The following is an 18,356-nucleotide window of genomic DNA, read 5'->3' on the forward strand; positions in this document are numbered from 1 at the left end:
TTGATCTCACAATCACAGTTTCACATTCCACAAATGCTAAACAGATACCTGGTGCCATTTTCTCCGAAGAATAACACGCTGATGTTACAACATTTGAATACCACAGAAACTGCCTGAATCTCGCCTGAATTCAGGGGAAAGACACTTAAAATGTAATGTGTGGATTATTGTGAAAACAGAATTACATGACTTGTTGCCACAGACTTAAAGTGAAACTCTCACCAAAATGCAACCTAGGGTCTTTTTGTGAATGGATCTGAGTCAAATGTTTGTTTAAAAGCATAATTACAAGGAAAGAGACACTTTTAAGATTTACCATATTTTTGCTTTTGGGTCAGAATCATTTTCAATGGAGTGCTATTTTTAAAACACTGAGAAGGCTCGACACAACATGAAACTTTGCTCGTAGTATCACCAGGGTCCCTACACATGAACATGAGCATTGAGAACATTGTTTGAGTACACAGAGTTTACTAAAAAATAAGGTTTTTGAACAACTCGCAGTGTTGATCTCCGAATGCAACTCAACATGGAGGACAGTAAAGGTGGAACTCTACTGTCTTCCACCAACAACTATCCATGTGAGATCTCACGTGACTTTTCTGGTAATATTGTTTTTCACTAATGACAAAACAATGAATTATCCGTGTATTTATATGGAACTAAGCTGTAGGAGCATTCCACCTTAACTCACCTCCAGGTTACGTCACATTTGGAGATTCTCGACTGGCAGGACAGCGAAGAGCGGAAAAAAATGCTAACATGAATTGACCAAAAACTTTCTTTTCAGTCTTTGTACACAAACAATGTTCTCAATGCTCCAGTTCATGTGTAGAGACCCTGGTGATATTACGAGCAAAGTTTCATGTTGTGTTGAGCCTTTTTAAAAATTTTATAGTGATTTTATAGTATAATATTTGCCCCATGCACTCCACTGAAAATGAGTTTGATCTGAAAACGAAAACACGGTCGATCTTAAAAGTGGCGCTTTCGTCGTAATTATGCTTTTAAACAAACTTTTGACTCATATACATCATATTATCAGTTTCATAATTTTATTTTGGGTTATTACTAGTATAGGTTGAAATTACATAAAATGCATCAGTTTTTCTTATATTTATTTATATCCAGTTTGTTTAATCAGGAAAATGAAGAGAGGTCGTTTATTTTGTTTGTTTAGGCATAAATAAATCAGTCAATGACTTTATCGTGTAGCTGGGTTTCGACTTTGGACAAAACAAAATCAAGTGGTTTAATAAGTTCATATACAAATCATTTAGTTCCTATTTATATAAATGAATCAGTTCATGTAGATATAAATGAATCAGTTCATGAAGACATAAGTGAATCAATTCATGAAGATATAAATTAATCATCCAGCCAACTGAACAGGTGAATTTGATGACTACTTTCTTTGTCTCCATCGCACCGCCCACTCTCACACTACAGCCAATCAACTACGAGTATTAGGCATACTTTTTCATAATATGTCTTTTATCCAATCAGCTACGAGTATTTACACGGTTCCGTTCGCATTACTGCCCCACAGCCTATCAGCGCGCGGAGGGGCGGGACTAACGCACTGGTACCAGTCAGTCGTTGCCTGAGTGAGAACAACCACATTTCAAACTAGAATGGCGACCGCTGTCTGCGGTCTGCAGTCTACCGGCCGGAACAGCAAATCAGCCAAAACACACCGGGAGTACCGGAGGAAAGTGAAGGATTCCAGAAGGAGACAGGCGGCTCTTTTATTCCTTAATAATATCTCTCTCGACGGACGGCCTCAGGGTCAGCTTAGCGATGGAAACACCGGCCAAAAAGCCGACGAGGAGCCCCGACTCAGCGACAGAGACGGCGGCTCAACGGTCGTGCCCCAACCGGCGGATAGTCAAGCACCGGTCGCACAGGTGACAGAACCCGCTGCGGCCGGTAGTGGCTCAAGTGCCTCCAGTTTTCCGGGGGTCTTCAGTCCAGCCCGACCTTCTTTGGTAATGTCTCCGGGACTTACTGTGGGGGCCAACGAGGTATTTTTGGAGGGTGGTAGCGCGGCCGAGACGCTAACCCCGGACACCCCCATGTCTCCTGCGCCCACCGGACACCAGCCCTGCTCCCGTGTCAGGTCAACGCCAGCCGCCCTGAGCCCGGTCCCCGCCAGCAATTCTCTGGATTCAAGACAGAGGTGAGCATGATAGTGGTCGGTATCTTACCACGGGCCTTTAAATGGGATGCCGACTTCCGCATTACGTGAAAACAGCAGGTATTACGAGAAGAATTCACTTTCATTTTCATGTAAGCTAGCGAGTTTAATATCCCAGCCTGATCTGGGATGCGTCCTTTTAACCCAAATATAATGAGGATATAGCTCAGTTTTACCATTGGGTAACAATAGGGTTGTTTTGACTCTGATTTCTTATGTTAAACACTGTTGCCTGTATTATTGGTGTCTTAAATCATAGTCACCTGTCAGATCAGCTGATGGATTTGTGATGTGAAGTGTTGTTTGGAGAAAATACCCAATAAACCCTCAACCCTCTGGTTTACCACCATATCTGAGATGTAAAGAGATTTATATCACTGTGAGCCATGTGTACCAGCATTACTCAAGTGGTCTTGATCTCCCTTCAGGTTGAGGAATGTCTCTGGTTCTCCTGGACCCAAGGTGCCAAAGAAAGTCCACTTCATCAAGAGTATGAGGCAGTATGATACCAGGGGATGTAGGTGAGTGTCCAAAAGACATATTCATACACTTACATCATATGTGCTGTAGGTGAACTCACGAGGCATTCCTCTACATTGAGACTCCTCTCAAAGAAATGTAAGAAACAAAGGCTGTTTTGTTCAGCAGTCTGAAGCAGGCCTTTAACTCACAACAGTGTTATACTTCTCCCGCTAGTATTGTAATAAGCAGCTTAACTCTGGCACAGAGACTTAGTTTGGACTGCAGAGGAATAACAGCAGCACAGCTGCTGAGTGGTGAGTGTTACAGTGAATTTAATCACCCCTTGGAAGCTTAGCAAAAGCCAAAAGAGGTGCAGTGTGGAAATGTAACACCCCATTGCACCAACCACAAGTCAACTTTGAAGAAAGACGCAACTGAAGTCCGAACACAAGTGTGATAATGTCTAGCTTTATTTTCTGCCTGTGAAAACATGTCATTTAGTTTTTTTTCCTACCAGCCAAAACTCTGTGTTTTTGTTTCCCATTTTTTACATTTCACTTTACCAACATTTCATGCCCACATACATAGTAATGTATCATTTTCTGCTGGTGTGTGCAAAGCAATGATTTAGCAATCCTCATCACCTTACAGGACTGACTGCCTCATTCAGTTTTCTCTTCATGTTACTGAAATAAAGCAAGCTGTCCCAGTTATATAACTATAAGCTAATTAACAGTAGATCTATGTTGCCATATTGTCCCCCGTTAGAGATATGGTATCTCTCCAGGACGCCCAGAAACTGCTGACTGTTTGTTGTTTGTGATTTGTGAGGAGCTGAAGGTGTGCGCGCAGCGTTGTTAGTTGCCAAAAGCACTGTTGTGTTCTGTGCTTGTTGAAGTAGACTGTGAGTCATTTTTGTCAGAACAATAGAGTTCCAGTGAATGTGTACTGTGTTTATTGGTTGCTAGCCCCCTGTTTAGCCAGTCCTTAGCTGCTTAGCCCCAGTTTGTGCCTCTCACTCACACTGGCTCTGGGTAACAGAGATAAGCACCGGAGCTGCCTTACAAACAACAACAAAATCCGGGGGCTGCAACTAACAGTTGTTCTCACTATCTGTTTATCGGCTGATTATTTTATTGTTAATGGATTCATCATTTAATCTGTAAATTGTCTTGTAATGTGAAGAATGCTCATCACAATTCCCCAGAGCCTAAAGTGACATCTTGGCATGGCTTTGTTTGTCTGAACAACTATCCAAAACCCAAAAAGACTCTTCTTTTACTGTCAGGCATGACAAAGAAAAGCAGCAGATTCTGACATTTAAAGCAGCGTTATGTAACTTTTTTTGGGACCTTTTTAAATAACAGCATGAAAATCAATTTGATGGTACAGTGTCTTGAATTAGAGCGAGTTGTGTCTCAGCCACTCTGGCCCTCTATCACTTGTTTCTGCATTATGTTACTTATGTGAGAGGGTCAGAGAGTAGCATTACATTAACAAGAGGCAGAAGGTTGTTCAAAACACTTAACGCTGTTCTGGAGGTATTTCCAGCATCCTCAAAGACTTTTCACACCACCTGGATGAGAAATGTTGATCTACAGAAAGTAAATAATCAACTTTTTGATGATCAACTCTGAAATACCAGCATTTGATGATTCCAGTTTCTCTAATGTTAAAATCAGTCAGGGTGCATGGGTTTTTTTCAGTCGATACCAATAACTGATATTTACCAGCTTCCTGTGGCTGATAATTTAGCATTTTTAAAATATATTTTTAAAGTCCCTGATCTGTAATTTATGCACCCCTGAGGGTGAAATAAGCTCAGATGCAATGAGATTTCATATTCCAGAGCTCCAGCAAGATCTGTTGTGTAAGATCTCACAGACTTCTTCTTTTTCTTCTTCTTTTATATCGTGTATCTCTAAAAATCAGGGCAGTACCTTCTGTAGCAGTTAAGTAACTAGGTTTTCAAAGATTGCTGGTTTTATATTTTGAGTCCAGTGTGACGTTTTAAGTCGAGTTTTTTTCACTCTAGAACCAAAAGCTTTTCGGTTAGAAACATTTTGGAACAAGAACAGAAGCTGTAGTCAGAATTTTTTGGCATTTCTGCTTAAAAGATAATTTATTGATTATTTACAAAAGTTGCCAGTTAGTTTTCTGTCAGTCTGTGGTGATACATAAAAAGGAGAAACTGAGGCTCGTCCTGCTCTCCTCTCAGCTTCCCCTCCTCCTGCTTGGAGCTTTAGGTTGTTGTTGATAGTTGTTTGGCTTCAGTGCTGCAGACCTACATAGAAGTGCCTCTGTTACTGGTTTTGCTCCAGCTGCACTGATGAACACAGTGTGTACAGTAGCTGTTGTGTAGATGTTGCTTGTAGACTCACACACCATCTGTTTTGTCTGCCTGTACTTGCTGTGTCCTGCAGGATCGTGCTGATTTGTGCCAAGCGATCGCTATATGCTGCTTTCTCAGTGCTGCCCTATGGAGAGAGTGCTCACCTCAGGTACAAAGAAAGCACCAATCCCAAGCAGAGAGCACCCACCATCATCACCTCGCTTTTTACTTTTTCATCATCCCTCAGTCTGAACCATCATCATCATTCTCCAAAAAGGGCAGTGTGTGTCTGTGTGCATGTGGTGAGAGTTGCCTAAATGTGACTTTTTCTGAACAGTGATCCTAAACTGGATGGTCAGAGACAAAGGCTGTCTTCTGTGGTGGCTGCTGACCTGCTTCCTTCCCTGGAGGGTGTCGAGCTGGGGGCTTGTGGCAAGGTAAATATCAGTCAGTTATAAGCCCTGTTTTTTACCAGGCAGTGTAGTTAAGTAAATGTTTGGCTTCCACTATCAAAAGTTCAAACGACTTGCCCCCAGTTGCCCCTTTTTTTATTGTAACCTTTCTGTTAAGGTACTGTGCTGATCCGATACTAAGAGTTGTCTCACCAGCTGCATTCTGATGTAGGATTTCTAAAACTCCTGGTTTTGTCGGTAGTTACAGATGATGCAATGGTGACCAGTTTGTATGTGTTTTCATTTGGGCAGTACAGGTGCAGTACAGGTCACAGTGTGTCGGTTAATAAATACTTACCAGCTTCTCAAGAGTTAAAACTGGTCTCCTCTGTTACCCAAATGAATTGGTTGCCCCCAGTGGCCCTGTTACAGATCCTGTCTACACAGAAGGAGTACTGTCCGCAGTGGAGACGTAAAAACAGATCTCACATTTAGGAACAGTTACCACAGGTTACACAGGGTTTCAAAGGATGCTATATAGAAAGTACTCTCTGTGAAAATGCAGCTTTATAGTGCTATGATGAGAAACAGAAATACTACTATTACTCAGATTAATCTGATTTATCTAATTTTTCCTCTTCAGACGGTGTCATACGCTCAGTTGCTTTTCCCAACCAACGCCTTGGTGAGGCCGAAGAGCGGCAGCGCTCTGGAGAACCTCACAGCTCAGACCCCTCAGTCGCGTTTCCGTGGCAGCGGGCAGAGGAACTTCACTCCGGCTCGTCTGAACAACAGTGTAGCACCTGAACCATGTACGAGTCCTGTTTAGACGAACAAACGCAGCAGACACAAACCTGCTCCTCTTCTACTGTTTCACTGACCTCAGGTTGTATTACACGCTCTGTGTTTTGTGTTCTTCAGGTGTGGAGGAAGTGACAGAGTACGATCCTAATCTGCTCAGTGACCCTCAGTGGCCCTGTGGGAGACACAAGAGGGTTCTGATATTTGCGTCATACGTGGTGAGTTTGTTCATCTCACTCAGTGTGTTTACATGCAGTTAAATCTCTTAATACATATGTAAGTAAGAAGCCTCAATGATGATTCATTTGAACTAGTTCAAGGTTCAATGTTGGGAAGCTTGAATGTAATCATTTTGTTATTTTTAACATACCCTGTTTTTCATGAGTTAAACCTAAAACATTCAAAATTTTGAAATGAAACTGAAAAATGTGATATACAGCAAATGACTTTTTTTGCATCATACGTTCAGTGTAATCATGAATCTCGAATTAAACATAATCCTATGTTATGAAATTTAACATTCATGTTGGTGAACCTGGCAGAAACCCTGGACGTCTGGTTCCACCACTTAACATTTGACTGTTAAATTCTGAACCTGAGAAGGAAATCTGTGATCTGGCTGTCTGCCTGCTGACAAACACACCAAAGACGGCTCGTTTTCTGTCTTTTCTACATTCAAAATGAGATTGCTATGCTCGTCTGTAGAGTGCCTGTAAACACACTGATTATCTTACATCAGCTGTCCTTACTTGTTTATGAAACCAGAGGCAGTTTAGTTTGACTTGCAAACTTCCTGTCACAGAATAAACTTCATCCATTGTGACCCGTCCACATAATTTATTGTTGCTGAGTAGATCATGTCACAAGACTTTCACCCTCAGCATAAGTTTATGTGTGAAACAAGTGGAAGTGTGAAGTTTTATTGCAGCTATGATTCATGCTGACACAAGGCACTTCTGTTCTGACGCTCTGATTTGTTTTTCATCTCTGCAGACGACCGTTATTGAGTACGTCAAACCGTCTGACCTGAAGAAGGACATGAACGAGACTTTCAAGGAGAAGTTTCCTCACATAAAGCTGACTCTGAGCAAGATAAGAAGGTGCAGATGTCTAACATTGCCCCTTTGATATTCAGATTCTCCTCTCTCGTTTCCTTGTGGTTTTAAACTGAAGTCACGCTGCGCACCCTTTTTCAGAAAACTGATCAGTTGCTGTCTTTCTTCTCCACTAGCTTGAAGAGGGAGATGCGTGCGGTGAGCGAGGAGTTTGGACTGCAGCCGGTCACCACAGCGATGGCATTTGTTTACTTTGAGAAGCTGGTGCTGCAGGGTCGGCTCAACAAGCAGAACAGGAAGCTGGTGGCGGCGGCGTGCGTGCTGCTGGCTGCAAAGATCAGCAGTGATCTGAGGAAGCCTGAAGTCAAGCAGCTCATTGATGTGAGTAAAGTTTCCACAGAAACAGTGTACACACAAAAAACAAAACTCACACTGGTAATCTCACACTAATAAGAGAGCGGAATAACCTGTAACACAGGCAGTAAATACCTCGAAATTATTTTGCAAACATCCTTCCCTCTCTGCTCAATATTATTAAAACAGGAAGAAAGCTCTTCCCTATGCAATACAAGTAAATGCTCCATAGATAAAAACTGAATTATTAACACTGGTTAATGTTGCTCACTTTCTGGCTGAGACCTGCAGCTTCTTTAATTCAGCTGCTGAAAATTTAACTACACGATTAAATTCCCTTTTAATCATTAATCATACACCGTGCTACATGTACACCGTATATATGAAGTGCAGAATGTGGCAGAATATTGGTCTGGTATCCGTCTACGTAGTTAGAGACCTTATAAGAGACAGTAACAACACAAGAGCCACCGACTCTGAACAACAAACCCACACTAGCTTTCCTGCGTATGTCGCCCTCTTGTCAAAGGCTAAATCCACACTAATACCAATACTTATACTAATTAAACCTCTCTGTCCATGACTTACATTAGCTCACATCTTGTCCTACACCTTTACTTGTTGAATGAATTCCCCAACAAACATTCACCGAAGAAAAGTTCACTGATAAAATTAGTTTCTCAAGCTAGATGGTTAATCAGCCGCAGTAGATTTAAAAAGCATGTAAACATACTTGAAAAGGTCACTTTGATTTGGTTATATGCTGGTGTGGTTCTTACACGTCAGTACCAACTACAGTGTGCTGCCCATGACATGTAGGCTACAGCCCATGCATCATTGTTTCATCTTAAGTTTAACATTTCTCACATTTCCCAGAAGAGCTTTTTTCTTCATTTTCCGTATTTATGATCATCTGCATCTCTTTAGCATATTTAGACTCACTTCATCACATCACGAATTCCTTTAAACCCTTCCTCTGTTTTTTCTCTCTGGGGGGTCGAGCAGAAGCTGGAGGAGCGTTTCCGTATAAACAGACGAGAGCTGATTCCTCTGGAGTTCCCGGTGCTGGTTGCGTTGGAGATGGGACTTTACCTCCCCGAGAGCAAGGTCATGCCGCACTACCGCAGGCTGGTGCAGCAGGGTTAGACTGAGACGGTGATGTCTGACACTCCGGTGGTTTCATTAGAACATCAGCAAGTGTGTATGTGTGTGTCTGTGTGTTTGTGTGTCTGTATGTCTCTGTGTGTATGTGTGCGAGCGACCAGTTTCTAAGCTGTGGTGTTTGAAACAAATAACTTTGGTACTATTTATTTCTCTGTCAGTCGTGACTCGGGTCACTCACTGTATATGAAGAATAACTAGTTTACACTTGTTAGCATGTGTGTCTCTTGAATGTCTTTTTAAGCGTTTGTACCTGTGACGTTTTGATGTGGATCCCGTCATGAGCTCTATGTTAGAGATGTTCGATGAGCACGTTAATTGTGCTTTTATTTTGGTTTCACGTGACACATTTTCTGGTACGTCCTAGTATTCTTCACTCCTATTTAAATGAAATGTATGTGTTGTTTGTGTTCTTGGAAGACTCTTCAGCACCTTTTTTAATCACTATACAAAGCCTGTATAGTATTTATTATAAACTACAAAGAACCATACTCTTTATTAGGGGTGGGCGATCTGACCATTTATAGATGGTAATCCTGAAGAGGTTGTGGTATTAAAGGTCCTCTTGCTCGTTTGAGAACTTCTGCTAACTTCACTGACTTGCTGATCTGTGCTGCTGTATATGAACGTACCAGTAGAGGGTCGCAACAATGAGTCAAAAAACTCAGAATCAAGTTAGCATTTTTGCACTTCCAGTTCCCTCGTCTTGAAGTCAATGGGTTTGAAAATGTTTTTTGTTAGATGCAAGATCAAGATTTTCCAGGTTTTGTTCTATGACATGGAAAAAAAAGACAATTAAAGAGGTGGAGTTCATCTCTGAAGCTCACCTTGATGATAAACCGTGTAAGTTCCATAAACTCATGTTTGCCACAGGCTTTTTGTCCAGGGAACTTTTTTTTTTTTTTTACCTGAAGTTGAATTTGATGGAAATATACATCATCCTTGCAGCGTTTGTCGAGTGACGTAGCCAACTGGATGATATTATAAACAATGTAATGTGGGTGACAGCTGGCAGCGTTGCAGAGAGGAGCTGGTGCCAAATGCCATATTGTGTTTTAATGGTTTAATGTCCAGTTTAGATTGTGATAAAATAGATTATGATATAAAGAAAAAAAATTGTCCAGATCGCCCACCACTACTGTTGATTTTTGTAAATGCCTTTTAAACCCACTGTGACATTGAATTGTTTTTAGCCATTAGACTGAAACATGACACTGTAGATTTTGGGTGACGAACGTGGTTTTAGTTTAGGTCTGTATTTAGAGGAGGAAGTGGCCTTTAATTTATGTTGTTACTTGTACTGTGTGTCCTACAGTAATCCAGCCACACTCATGTATTTATTTGTCCACACTTGTGGCAGCTCTGTGCTCACATTAATATACAGTATAACCCCTTTTACGCTGTGAGGAAACAGGATTGTGGGGTGTGTATTATTTATAGTAGGTGTGTGTTTTTTCTTTCATGTTGTTTCCCAGGGATCTGTTTTTGTAAAATGCACTGGAATTTATTCCTCAATAATCTGGCTCGCTGTCGTTGTATTTTTCAGTTCTCAGGAATTTTACTTTCTCATATCTGTGAATGGCTCAGAAACTCTAACCCAAAGAAAAGTTCTGTCGTCACTGAAATCACCTGTGCTCCATCCCAAGTCAGTGGAAGGTAACTGATTGTAGTGCTGTGACTGAAATCAAGAAATCCAACCAGTGGGACTGAAATGAAAATTCAGTCTTTATCTGCTCCTTCTCATGCTGAAAGTCAGGAGAAGTTTTGTAGTCCGCAAAACATTTCTGAAGCTTCACTGGAAAACTAATTTCGACAGGATTTGATTTAAATCATAAAGAAATAAAATAAATGTAATGTGCCCATACAGCTTGTTGGCTGAAATCCCCCAGGAAGAAAGCCAGGATTTGAGGCCGACTTTCATAGTAGCCACACTATAAGTGTGGGAGCAACATCTCCATCTCCCCAGATTTTAACTGTTACATCCGCGGTCGGCTGTAGCTGGACAAGCTGTTTTATGTTTCCCCTTCTACTTCAGTTTTTTAGGAGAATAACACTCGAGAAATGTTTTGTGGACTACAAAACTTTACCTGACTTTGCATCAGCACGAGGGTGAGCAGATGATGATCGACATGAGTGAACCTTTAACTCTGTGAATGGATATAAAAGTGGCTCCTACTCGTGCCAGACAGTAATGAATCTGTCTGCAGTGCTAACATTGTAGTGAATCGTACAGTTTGGATGCCAATAGGCATGATTTAAAAAAAATAAAAAAAAAAGTGCCTGAAGCTACAGTGGCAGAGAAATGGTTAACCCTCTTATCATAAGTGATATTTAGTGTTGACATTTCTGAAGTCTTGCTGCTGCAGAGATCTTTAAATGTTGAGGTTGTTCTTGTCCGGGGAAGATAATCATGATGGTGATTCAGTGTATTGTCGTCTGCGGTGGTGAAAAAATATATCACAATAAACGTCCAAATGATCTTTGTTACTGCAGAAAATGTTGTACTTGTATGGTTGTTGTCAAATGGGTGAATATTCATTGTTTTCATACTATGAAATGAATGTTTTTGAAATATATTTTCACTGAAAAGTCACTGGAGTCTGTTTTATTTTTAAGTTAATTAAATAATTTATAGTGTGTGAATTTAATCTCCTCAGAGCAGATCGGGTACCAAGTGAAGTGGCTGTGAATGAACAAACAAGAGCCGAGTGAGTTTCTCATCATTTTACTGTTCCCTTGTGTTTGGACAGACCGACTAGTAGCTGACATGCAGGTAGAATATGTTCATCAGTTAAATCAGTAGGCGTTAATTCAACAAAGAACACAGCATTATCAGCGAAGGGAGAGTCTCAGTGACAGCTTCTACTATATTAACCACAGTCTTCATTCTTGATGTGTAATAGTTACAAAACAGAAGAAGCAGCTAAATAAATATGTTAAATAATAATGTGAGGCGTTCTTAGTCCAGGCTCATGTCTTCATCGTCGTCTTTCTTGTCTTTGGCGTCTCCCTCCTGGTCCGACTTCGTCTCTGTTTCCATGGCCTTGGCGAAAGCTTCCACATCTGCAGTGACAGAAATGTCACGGAATGAGTTTCATTATCAGTTGCTCTGTAACGCAGGATGACCACCGCGCCGCCTGCGTCTGAGTCATCTTCATCGGATCATACATGATTCAGGTCCACTGTTAAATTATTTACGCTCTGATGAAGGTCAAATAGACCGCAAGCTCCAAACAAATTAAAACTCTGCATGGATCCAAGGCCCTGTCCACACCAGTACGGGTAACTCTGAAAACAAAGCTTTTTCTAAGCATTTTGGCCTGCCTGTGTTTTAATTCACTGGAAACTAAACTTTAAGAAAAATCCTGCCAGGGTGGAGATTATCAGAATGTTTTCATTTTTGTTTGTATCTGACATCAGGACACAAGAGAAAGGAAGAAGTGTGTGCATGACATGATCTGAAGAAGACGAAAAATACAGTCAATATTACTGCTTTAAAATTGAAAGATATGTAACTCGAGGCACCAGGAGCGCTCAGAAAAAAGACCTAGAGCACAGGAGCTACATGCTCAGTGGGAACAACTGGGGAAAAAAGACGCTGGTGCCAGAATATCCCTTTAAGTTTGCAGCCGGAGCTAATTTCATTGACTTTGTGCTGTTGATTTTTTTTTTTTTTTTAAGCTCGTACAATGCATCAAACCTAGAGTCTGTTACTGCCACATGAAATTAAGTGCAGTCGAGTTGAAAGTACACTATTTCCCTTTGACCTCTGGTGAAGCAGAATTATGAATTGTACTCATGAACAGCACTTGAGTAAATGCACGTCTTTAGATTCCACCACTGGTAACTGAAGTGAATTACATCCTCCTGTGTGAACATTCAGATTTCAGTGTCGTGGTGATGAAACAAACATTTACAGTGTCTCTGCTCGATGTGGGCAAAACACTGACCTCCTTTGTTCGCCGCGTCCACGGCCTCTGCAGGCAAACCAAACTGGTTCATTAGAGGCCCTAACTGCCCGGACGCCAGGGCGCTGCTGAACATGCTCATAGCCTGCAGAGAGACAACAAATGCCAAGATGAAGAACAACATGATAAATGCCAACAAAAGAGAGCCTCTTAATGACCACAGTGTCTAGTAGTATCTCATTCCACGTGCTACTTCTGTGCCCAAGGACAGAACAATGTTGAATGTCAAACTCAGTCCCAGGCTGGAAACAGGAGCCAAGAGAAGGTTTGTGTGTTTATCAGATGTGCCGCCTGAAAACTGCTCACACAGGCAGCCAAGATGAAGCTAATCTGATGGAAGCATTGAGTTTAAATCTCAAAAACACAAACTTTCTTAATCTGTGTCTCTAAAAAACAATTTAAAATAAACACTGGCTGCAGGACGCCCTCTGTGGGGTGGCTTTTTTTTTCCCTCTGTCACACTTGGAAATCTTCAAAAAGATTCAACCCCAAACTGTCTACCTGCTGAAACTGAGGCGAGCTGAGCGTGTTCTGGAGCTCCTCGGAGCTCTGAGGCAGAGACTCTCCAGACGGCAGGTAGGGCGTCAACCTCTGCTGCACCTCCGGGTTGGCCAGGATGGGAGCCATGACCTCAGGTGTCAGGACGCTGGCGAGGTCCACTGCAGGTAACAAACACCAACACTCAGTGTGAGAACATGTCCTCCACATTATCAGATCGATCAGAATGGATATTCTGTGGGCAGGGTTCGGCAGTTATCATGTAAATGAATGTATTTGTAAGGGATTTAGCCGTTTAGATGTTGTGCAGGAGTTTGAATGTTGTCTTTGATGTTTTTCTCTTTTCATTGACTGAAGGCTGTTTCTCTGTTGTGGTGTCCCACATCCTCTTTCACCCACTTCTGTGAGTCAAATTTCCCTTCGAGAGACAATAAAAGTCAGGACAGAACTGAAACTGAACTGTCGGACACACTACACACTGTCCCGTCTGTTAAAGGAGCCACGCTGCTTTAATAACCCCAATTGGAGGATGACGTTCGACTCCCAGATGCTTCTGAAGTCATCCCTCATTAGTCCATGTTCCCATTTTGTGACTTTGAGGACAAAATTACCTTATTTGTCTAAAAATATGTCACAAACAGTGTGGCTCATCAACAGAAGAGGACTCAAAATATGAAATATAAAAATACCCAAATTCAGTGGAGGCTTTAAACCATTAACTCATTTTAGGATTCAGAGTTAACTGGACACACAATCTGGTGCAATCATGTTAATTATCAACTGATTTCTCACTAAATCTATTAGTCTATTAATTGTGAATTATTTTTTTTTTCATTCCCACAGCCCAGGAAAGTTCAGTGTTCCTCTTCGTTCACCAGTGAGTCACTAACTGTGTCTTTCTGCTGTTTGGTGTTGGGCAGGTAGTGAAGACAGCTGGACGCAGGAGGGCGCAGTGATAGTGAATCAAAACAGTAAAGTCTTCAAGTAAACTAAAGTAAAGAGGTGAAGTGTAGGAAGAACATTCTGTGTTGGGTCATCACTCATACTTTTTAATCTTGAGGTCCAAAATAAGATGTAAAAAAAATGTAAATTTCTTCATGCATTTTCAGCCTTTCAGTGGTGTCGGTCAACGTGTTGCAACTCCTGTGACTGACAAGAAAATCAACTTAGTAAATTTATATAAAAAAACAGCTCTTCTCCTTTCAACCCTTCCCTAAGAAGTGGGAATTCTTCTCAGGCCATCTGAAATAAGTATTTAGTTTTAGTTTCTTCTGCATTTCTCCGTCCATCTCTCACACATTAAGGTTAATGATGATGATATTTGTCATAAATCAGGACAAAAACAGGAGAATTGTGACCAAAGGGGGGAAAACAGGAGAGCGCAATGAACAATGGGAGTCTCCCAGGATAATCAGGAGGGTTGGCAAGAATGGCATCACCACAGGCAACTGCTTTCACATTCAAGTGGTCATTTAAATGTGAACACGAGGTGACAAACAGTATCTACAGTTAGTGGGAAGAAGGAGAGTTGTGCCTGATGAACTGTAACGCAGTTATATTGAATCAAACAGTGACAGATGGCAGTGTTTGCAGGCGGTTCCTGCTTCTGCAACAAACTGAAATTGTTAAGTTGAAATTACACAGTGTTACAGAGTCTGCCATGATCACAATGCTAATTATTTACTGCATAATTAGTGGAAATTGCACTGATTAGATCTTATTATGTAGTTTCCCTCTGGTGGTTATTTAAGTTCTTGTCTAATCTCAGTTATAAGGTGCGCAGTTTGCTGTTAGCCTGAAGCTACGTCCTCTGCGGTCGCTCCCTCACCTCCCTGACCGCTGGCGGGCACGTTCATGGTGGCCAGGATGCTCTGCAGGTCTCTCAGCTGGATGGGCTGTGTGGGGTTCGCTGCCCCCGCCGCCAGAGAGGACACAGCAGGGGTGGAGGGAGTGGTGGCCGTCGGAGAGGCTGCTGAGGTGGCGGAGGGAGTGATGGGTGTGGTGGGCACCTGGGACGAGCCGAGCCGACTGGCAGTAGAGGTAGAGGTGGGGGTGACGGCCGTGGACGGACTGAGAGAAAACAGAAAGAAAAAAAAAATGCTTAAAATCAATCCAAGATCACTGCACAAATATTAACTTCTAATATTATGTGTGAATACACAACACCAACCTGTGATATTCAGTGTTATTTTCAAGGTTTATACAGCTTAACTGGCATAAAAGCCATAAAATCAAAAAAGTCTAACACACCCCAGATGCCTTTTTAATTGATGATTACATCAGCAATTCTCAAAGTAGAGTTCGGGTCCCCAGGAAAGAGGGGAGTCATTTGTTTTCATCATGATTCCTGACTCATACAATACTACAACCTCATCAGGCAACGAAACATCACAAATGAATACATAAGTAACACAATGACATAATGTATGAAAATTGTGGTCATGTGTTTCAGATGGAAGACCGTGGAACATCATTTTATTAAATGTTGGTAGGTGGTGTAATATGCATCAGTTTAGGGGTCCTCGATGTGAAAAAGAACCAGAAGATTAGATGAAAATAAATCAGCAACTCTTTATGGAATCATTTTAACTCAATTATTCAACAAACTGCTCCTGTTTGTCTTTATGAAAATAAATATCTTAGAGTTTTGGACTTTTGGTTGCACAAAAGAGGAACTATGGAGACATAATATCAGCCTTTTCATTCATCAGTGAATCAAGATATTTTCTGCAGTTCAATCCATAATGGAAGTAACTGCCAGTGGCAGGCCCAGATGAGACCTTGTGAAGAATCTTGTGAAGCTGTTTCACCACAGATTTCTCCATTTTGCTAAATAAAAACAAAATGTTTGAAGAGATGGATGTTTCTTGGATATCAACACACCTTGTGGAGGAGTTACTGGCTGCAGGAACGCTGCTGCTGCTGCTGCCCAGGAGGTTGGCCAAGCCTGGACCAGCGAGAGCCCCGAGACCGCCTGATATCCAGACAAAAAAAAAGCCCAGTCAGCATTATTCTCAGAAAAACATGGAACTGCATTCACCAGGATTGACATATTTTGTCCTATTAATTTAGAAGATACCTACCGATCCCGCCTAGCCCAGTTGGTCCAATGAGCTGCATGAGCTGGTTGTGGCTCATGTTACCCAGAAGGCTCTGCAGACCGCCCTCCCCTGTTCACACAAGAACAGAACCAGCAAAATTCAATTTTGAGATGTTTTCTGCAGCATATTTCAGGTTTTTGCACAGAAAAACAAATCAGAGGATGTGAGATCTGTTACCTCCCAGAGCGGACAGATCGTGTCCTCCACTGCCGCCACTACCGAGAGTGCCGGGCATGGGCGGGTTGTTGAGGTACTCGTTCACTTTGCGACAGTTCTCCTCGTCCTTGTCGGTCTTCGGCTCCTGAGATCAGAAAAAACACAACAGAGGAAAGGGTTTCCATGTTTACACCAGGGCTGGGCAGATGGCCTTAAATAATATCACAACATTTTTAGGGTATATTGCAAAATACGATATTTCCAAAATTTTGCCCGACCCTAGTTTACACATTAATTTATGCAAACAGGATAAACCAATGAGACTTTTCAGTGATTAAAGGATAAAGCTTTGTTTTTATTGTCAACACATTTTGACTCAAACACCATATTCGCTCCCTTTTCATAATTTTCTGTGTTAGGCTAGAAAAAACTGCCTGACCTACCTACCAAAAGTGTCAATATTTGCTGACCTGGGATACCTGATTCTCTCTCTCCAGAATCACTTTTTGCATATTTAAATTAAAGTTTGAATAAAAAATTAAATTTGTATTGAAAGAATACAATTTTCCTCAACATGTGGCGGTGTCCTTACCTGCACAAGTAAACTTGTCTCTTGAAAGTTTTATCATTATGTCATGAATCACGTAAAGGAATTAAACCTCATGGATAACAGCCGTGTCTGACAGCCTGTTCAGATACATACCTGCATCCAGAAGAAGAGTCTTTTGGATCCAGCCTTGAACTTCAACACATAAACTCGTCCGGTCGTGCACTGGTTCACCCGTTTGAACTCGCAGTCATCAGGGAAGATGATCAGGTCCTAAGTGAGAACAATAAAAAGGGTTCATACTGAAATTCAGACTCAGGTCGAGCCAGCATCACATTCAAACTGTGTCACCTACGTCATCCACGTTCCCGGTTGTCCGATCCTTCCAGCAGAAGTGGATGAGGGAGTCGTCGGTCTGCTGGATGTACACCTGACCTTTGCGCTTGTCAGGGGTCACCGTGCTGCCCTTCATGGTCATCTTGCCGGCCCGAAACTCCACCAGGTACTTGCTGGAGGAGCCGCGGGACCCAGACACCATGCTGGGGAACAAAGCTCCAGAGGCCATGATGAGATGGACAGACTGCTGCAGGGACAGAAAGAGGAGGAAGGCCTGAGATTATATACAGAGACACATGGGCTCTGACTAAACAGTGGCTATGGGAGGACAGTGTGTCCTCAGATATTACACTGATGGAGATATGGGCTTGTCTTCTTCCTGATATGTCACTGAACGCTACTAATGACCCTGTTATCCAGCTGTACACTCATTAATGCACATTCCTAATGTTAGCTCTTCTTTGCTGATCCATTCTGTACATGATTCTAGCCTACTAGCTTATTTATCCTATGACTATAATTTTGTTATTACCTGATAGATATACAAATGCTCTCCAAGGCTGACACCTAAATAAGAAATGGACCAGAGAATACTACAAAGAAGCAGACTGAAAAAACGGATAATAGCACTGGGACACAGCTCATCCCAGTGCTCCCATAATGAGGCAGCTACTGGAGCAGCCACAGTAGCCCACAGATGACTCTGCATCCTGAAGCTAGCAGCGTGTTTCAGCTCAGCGCGCTCACGACTCGGCTACATTTTTACATTTCAGACACGACAACACCAACACACTTGATATCTATGTTAACATCTGGGAACATATTTTAAAATTATACGTTTAAATTACACTCACATTTACTCACTGAGATAGCGCTCTGCCGGAGAGCAGTCAAAAACACTGAGGATGGTTGTGATTGGCAGGCTACAGCCTGTGCTTCACTGTGATTGGTCGAACCGTGTGTCAATAGGGAGGGCTTTAAATGTACTGCACATGT

General features: G+C 41.9%; 2 protein-coding genes across 6 annotated transcripts; one reads left to right on the forward strand and one right to left on the reverse strand.

Moving 5' to 3' along the window:
• Nucleotides 1-1,590: 1,590 nt before the first annotated feature.
• Nucleotides 1,591-11,347, forward strand: cables2a (Cdk5 and Abl enzyme substrate 2a). 2 transcript variants are annotated; one of them, XM_037104920.1, is made up of 9 exons: nucleotides 1,593-2,179; nucleotides 2,626-2,718; nucleotides 5,083-5,160; nucleotides 5,329-5,428; nucleotides 6,027-6,195; nucleotides 6,305-6,402; nucleotides 7,178-7,284; nucleotides 7,416-7,620; nucleotides 8,599-11,347. In XM_037104920.1, exons 1-9 carry the CDS (start codon nucleotides 1,635-1,637, stop codon nucleotides 8,737-8,739), a joined length of 1,536 nt encoding a protein of 511 aa, XP_036960815.1. In that variant the 5' UTR covers nucleotides 1,593-1,634; the 3' UTR covers nucleotides 8,740-11,347. The 2 variants fall into 2 exon arrangements, with proteins under 2 accessions (XP_036960816.1, XP_036960815.1); XM_037104921.1 differs by lacking the exon at nucleotides 5,083-5,160 and having other exon boundaries at nucleotides 1,591-2,179.
• Nucleotides 11,348-11,463: 116 nt separating this feature from the next.
• Nucleotides 11,464-18,314, reverse strand: LOC119023184 (proteasomal ubiquitin receptor ADRM1-like). 4 transcript variants are annotated; one of them, XM_037104925.1, is made up of 10 exons: nucleotides 18,215-18,314; nucleotides 17,380-17,604; nucleotides 17,181-17,297; nucleotides 16,499-16,622; nucleotides 16,304-16,390; nucleotides 16,104-16,194; nucleotides 15,049-15,290; nucleotides 13,224-13,381; nucleotides 12,705-12,807; nucleotides 11,464-11,817 (listed from the first exon to the last, which is right to left on the reverse strand). In XM_037104925.1, the coding sequence occupies exons 2-10, from the start codon at nucleotides 17,587-17,589 to the stop codon at nucleotides 11,714-11,716; spliced, it is 1,236 nt and encodes a 411-aa protein (XP_036960820.1). In that variant the 5' UTR covers nucleotides 17,590-17,604; nucleotides 18,215-18,314; the 3' UTR covers nucleotides 11,464-11,713. The 4 variants fall into 4 exon arrangements, with proteins under 4 accessions (XP_036960820.1, XP_036960819.1, XP_036960817.1 ...); XM_037104924.1 differs by having other exon boundaries at nucleotides 17,380-17,607; nucleotides 18,215-18,311; XM_037104922.1 differs by having other exon boundaries at nucleotides 17,380-17,607; nucleotides 18,225-18,270.
• Between the last annotated feature and the right edge of the window lie 42 nt (nucleotides 18,315-18,356).

The sequence above is a fragment of the Acanthopagrus latus genome, chromosome 7, assembly GCF_904848185.1.
Source record: "Acanthopagrus latus isolate v.2019 chromosome 7, fAcaLat1.1, whole genome shotgun sequence".
Classification (NCBI taxonomy): Eukaryota; Metazoa; Chordata; class Actinopteri; order Spariformes; family Sparidae; genus Acanthopagrus; species Acanthopagrus latus.

Bases quoted from the DNA above. Each gene is read 5' to 3' on its own strand.
- cables2a (XM_037104920.1), top strand. From the start codon at position 1,635: ATGGCGACCGCTGTCTGCGGTCTGCAGTCTACCGGCCGGAACAGCAAA. The intron at 6,403-7,177 runs GTGAGTTTGTTC...TCATCTCTGCAG, and splicing joins TGATATTTGCGTCATACGTG to ACGACCGTTATTGAGTACGT. The intron at 7,285-7,415 runs GTGCAGATGTCT...CTTCTCCACTAG, and splicing joins ACTCTGAGCAAGATAAGAAG to CTTGAAGAGGGAGATGCGTG.
- LOC119023184 (XM_037104925.1), bottom strand. From the start codon at position 17,589: ATGGCCTCTGGAGCTTTGTTCCCCAGCATGGTGTCTGGGTCCCGCGGC. The intron at 17,298-17,379 runs GTAGGTGACACA...GTTCTCACTTAG, and splicing joins CAACCGGGAACGTGGATGAC to GACCTGATCATCTTCCCTGA. The intron at 16,195-16,303 runs GTAGGTATCTTC...TCTGGATATCAG, and splicing joins AACTGGGCTAGGCGGGATCG to GCGGTCTCGGGGCTCTCGCT.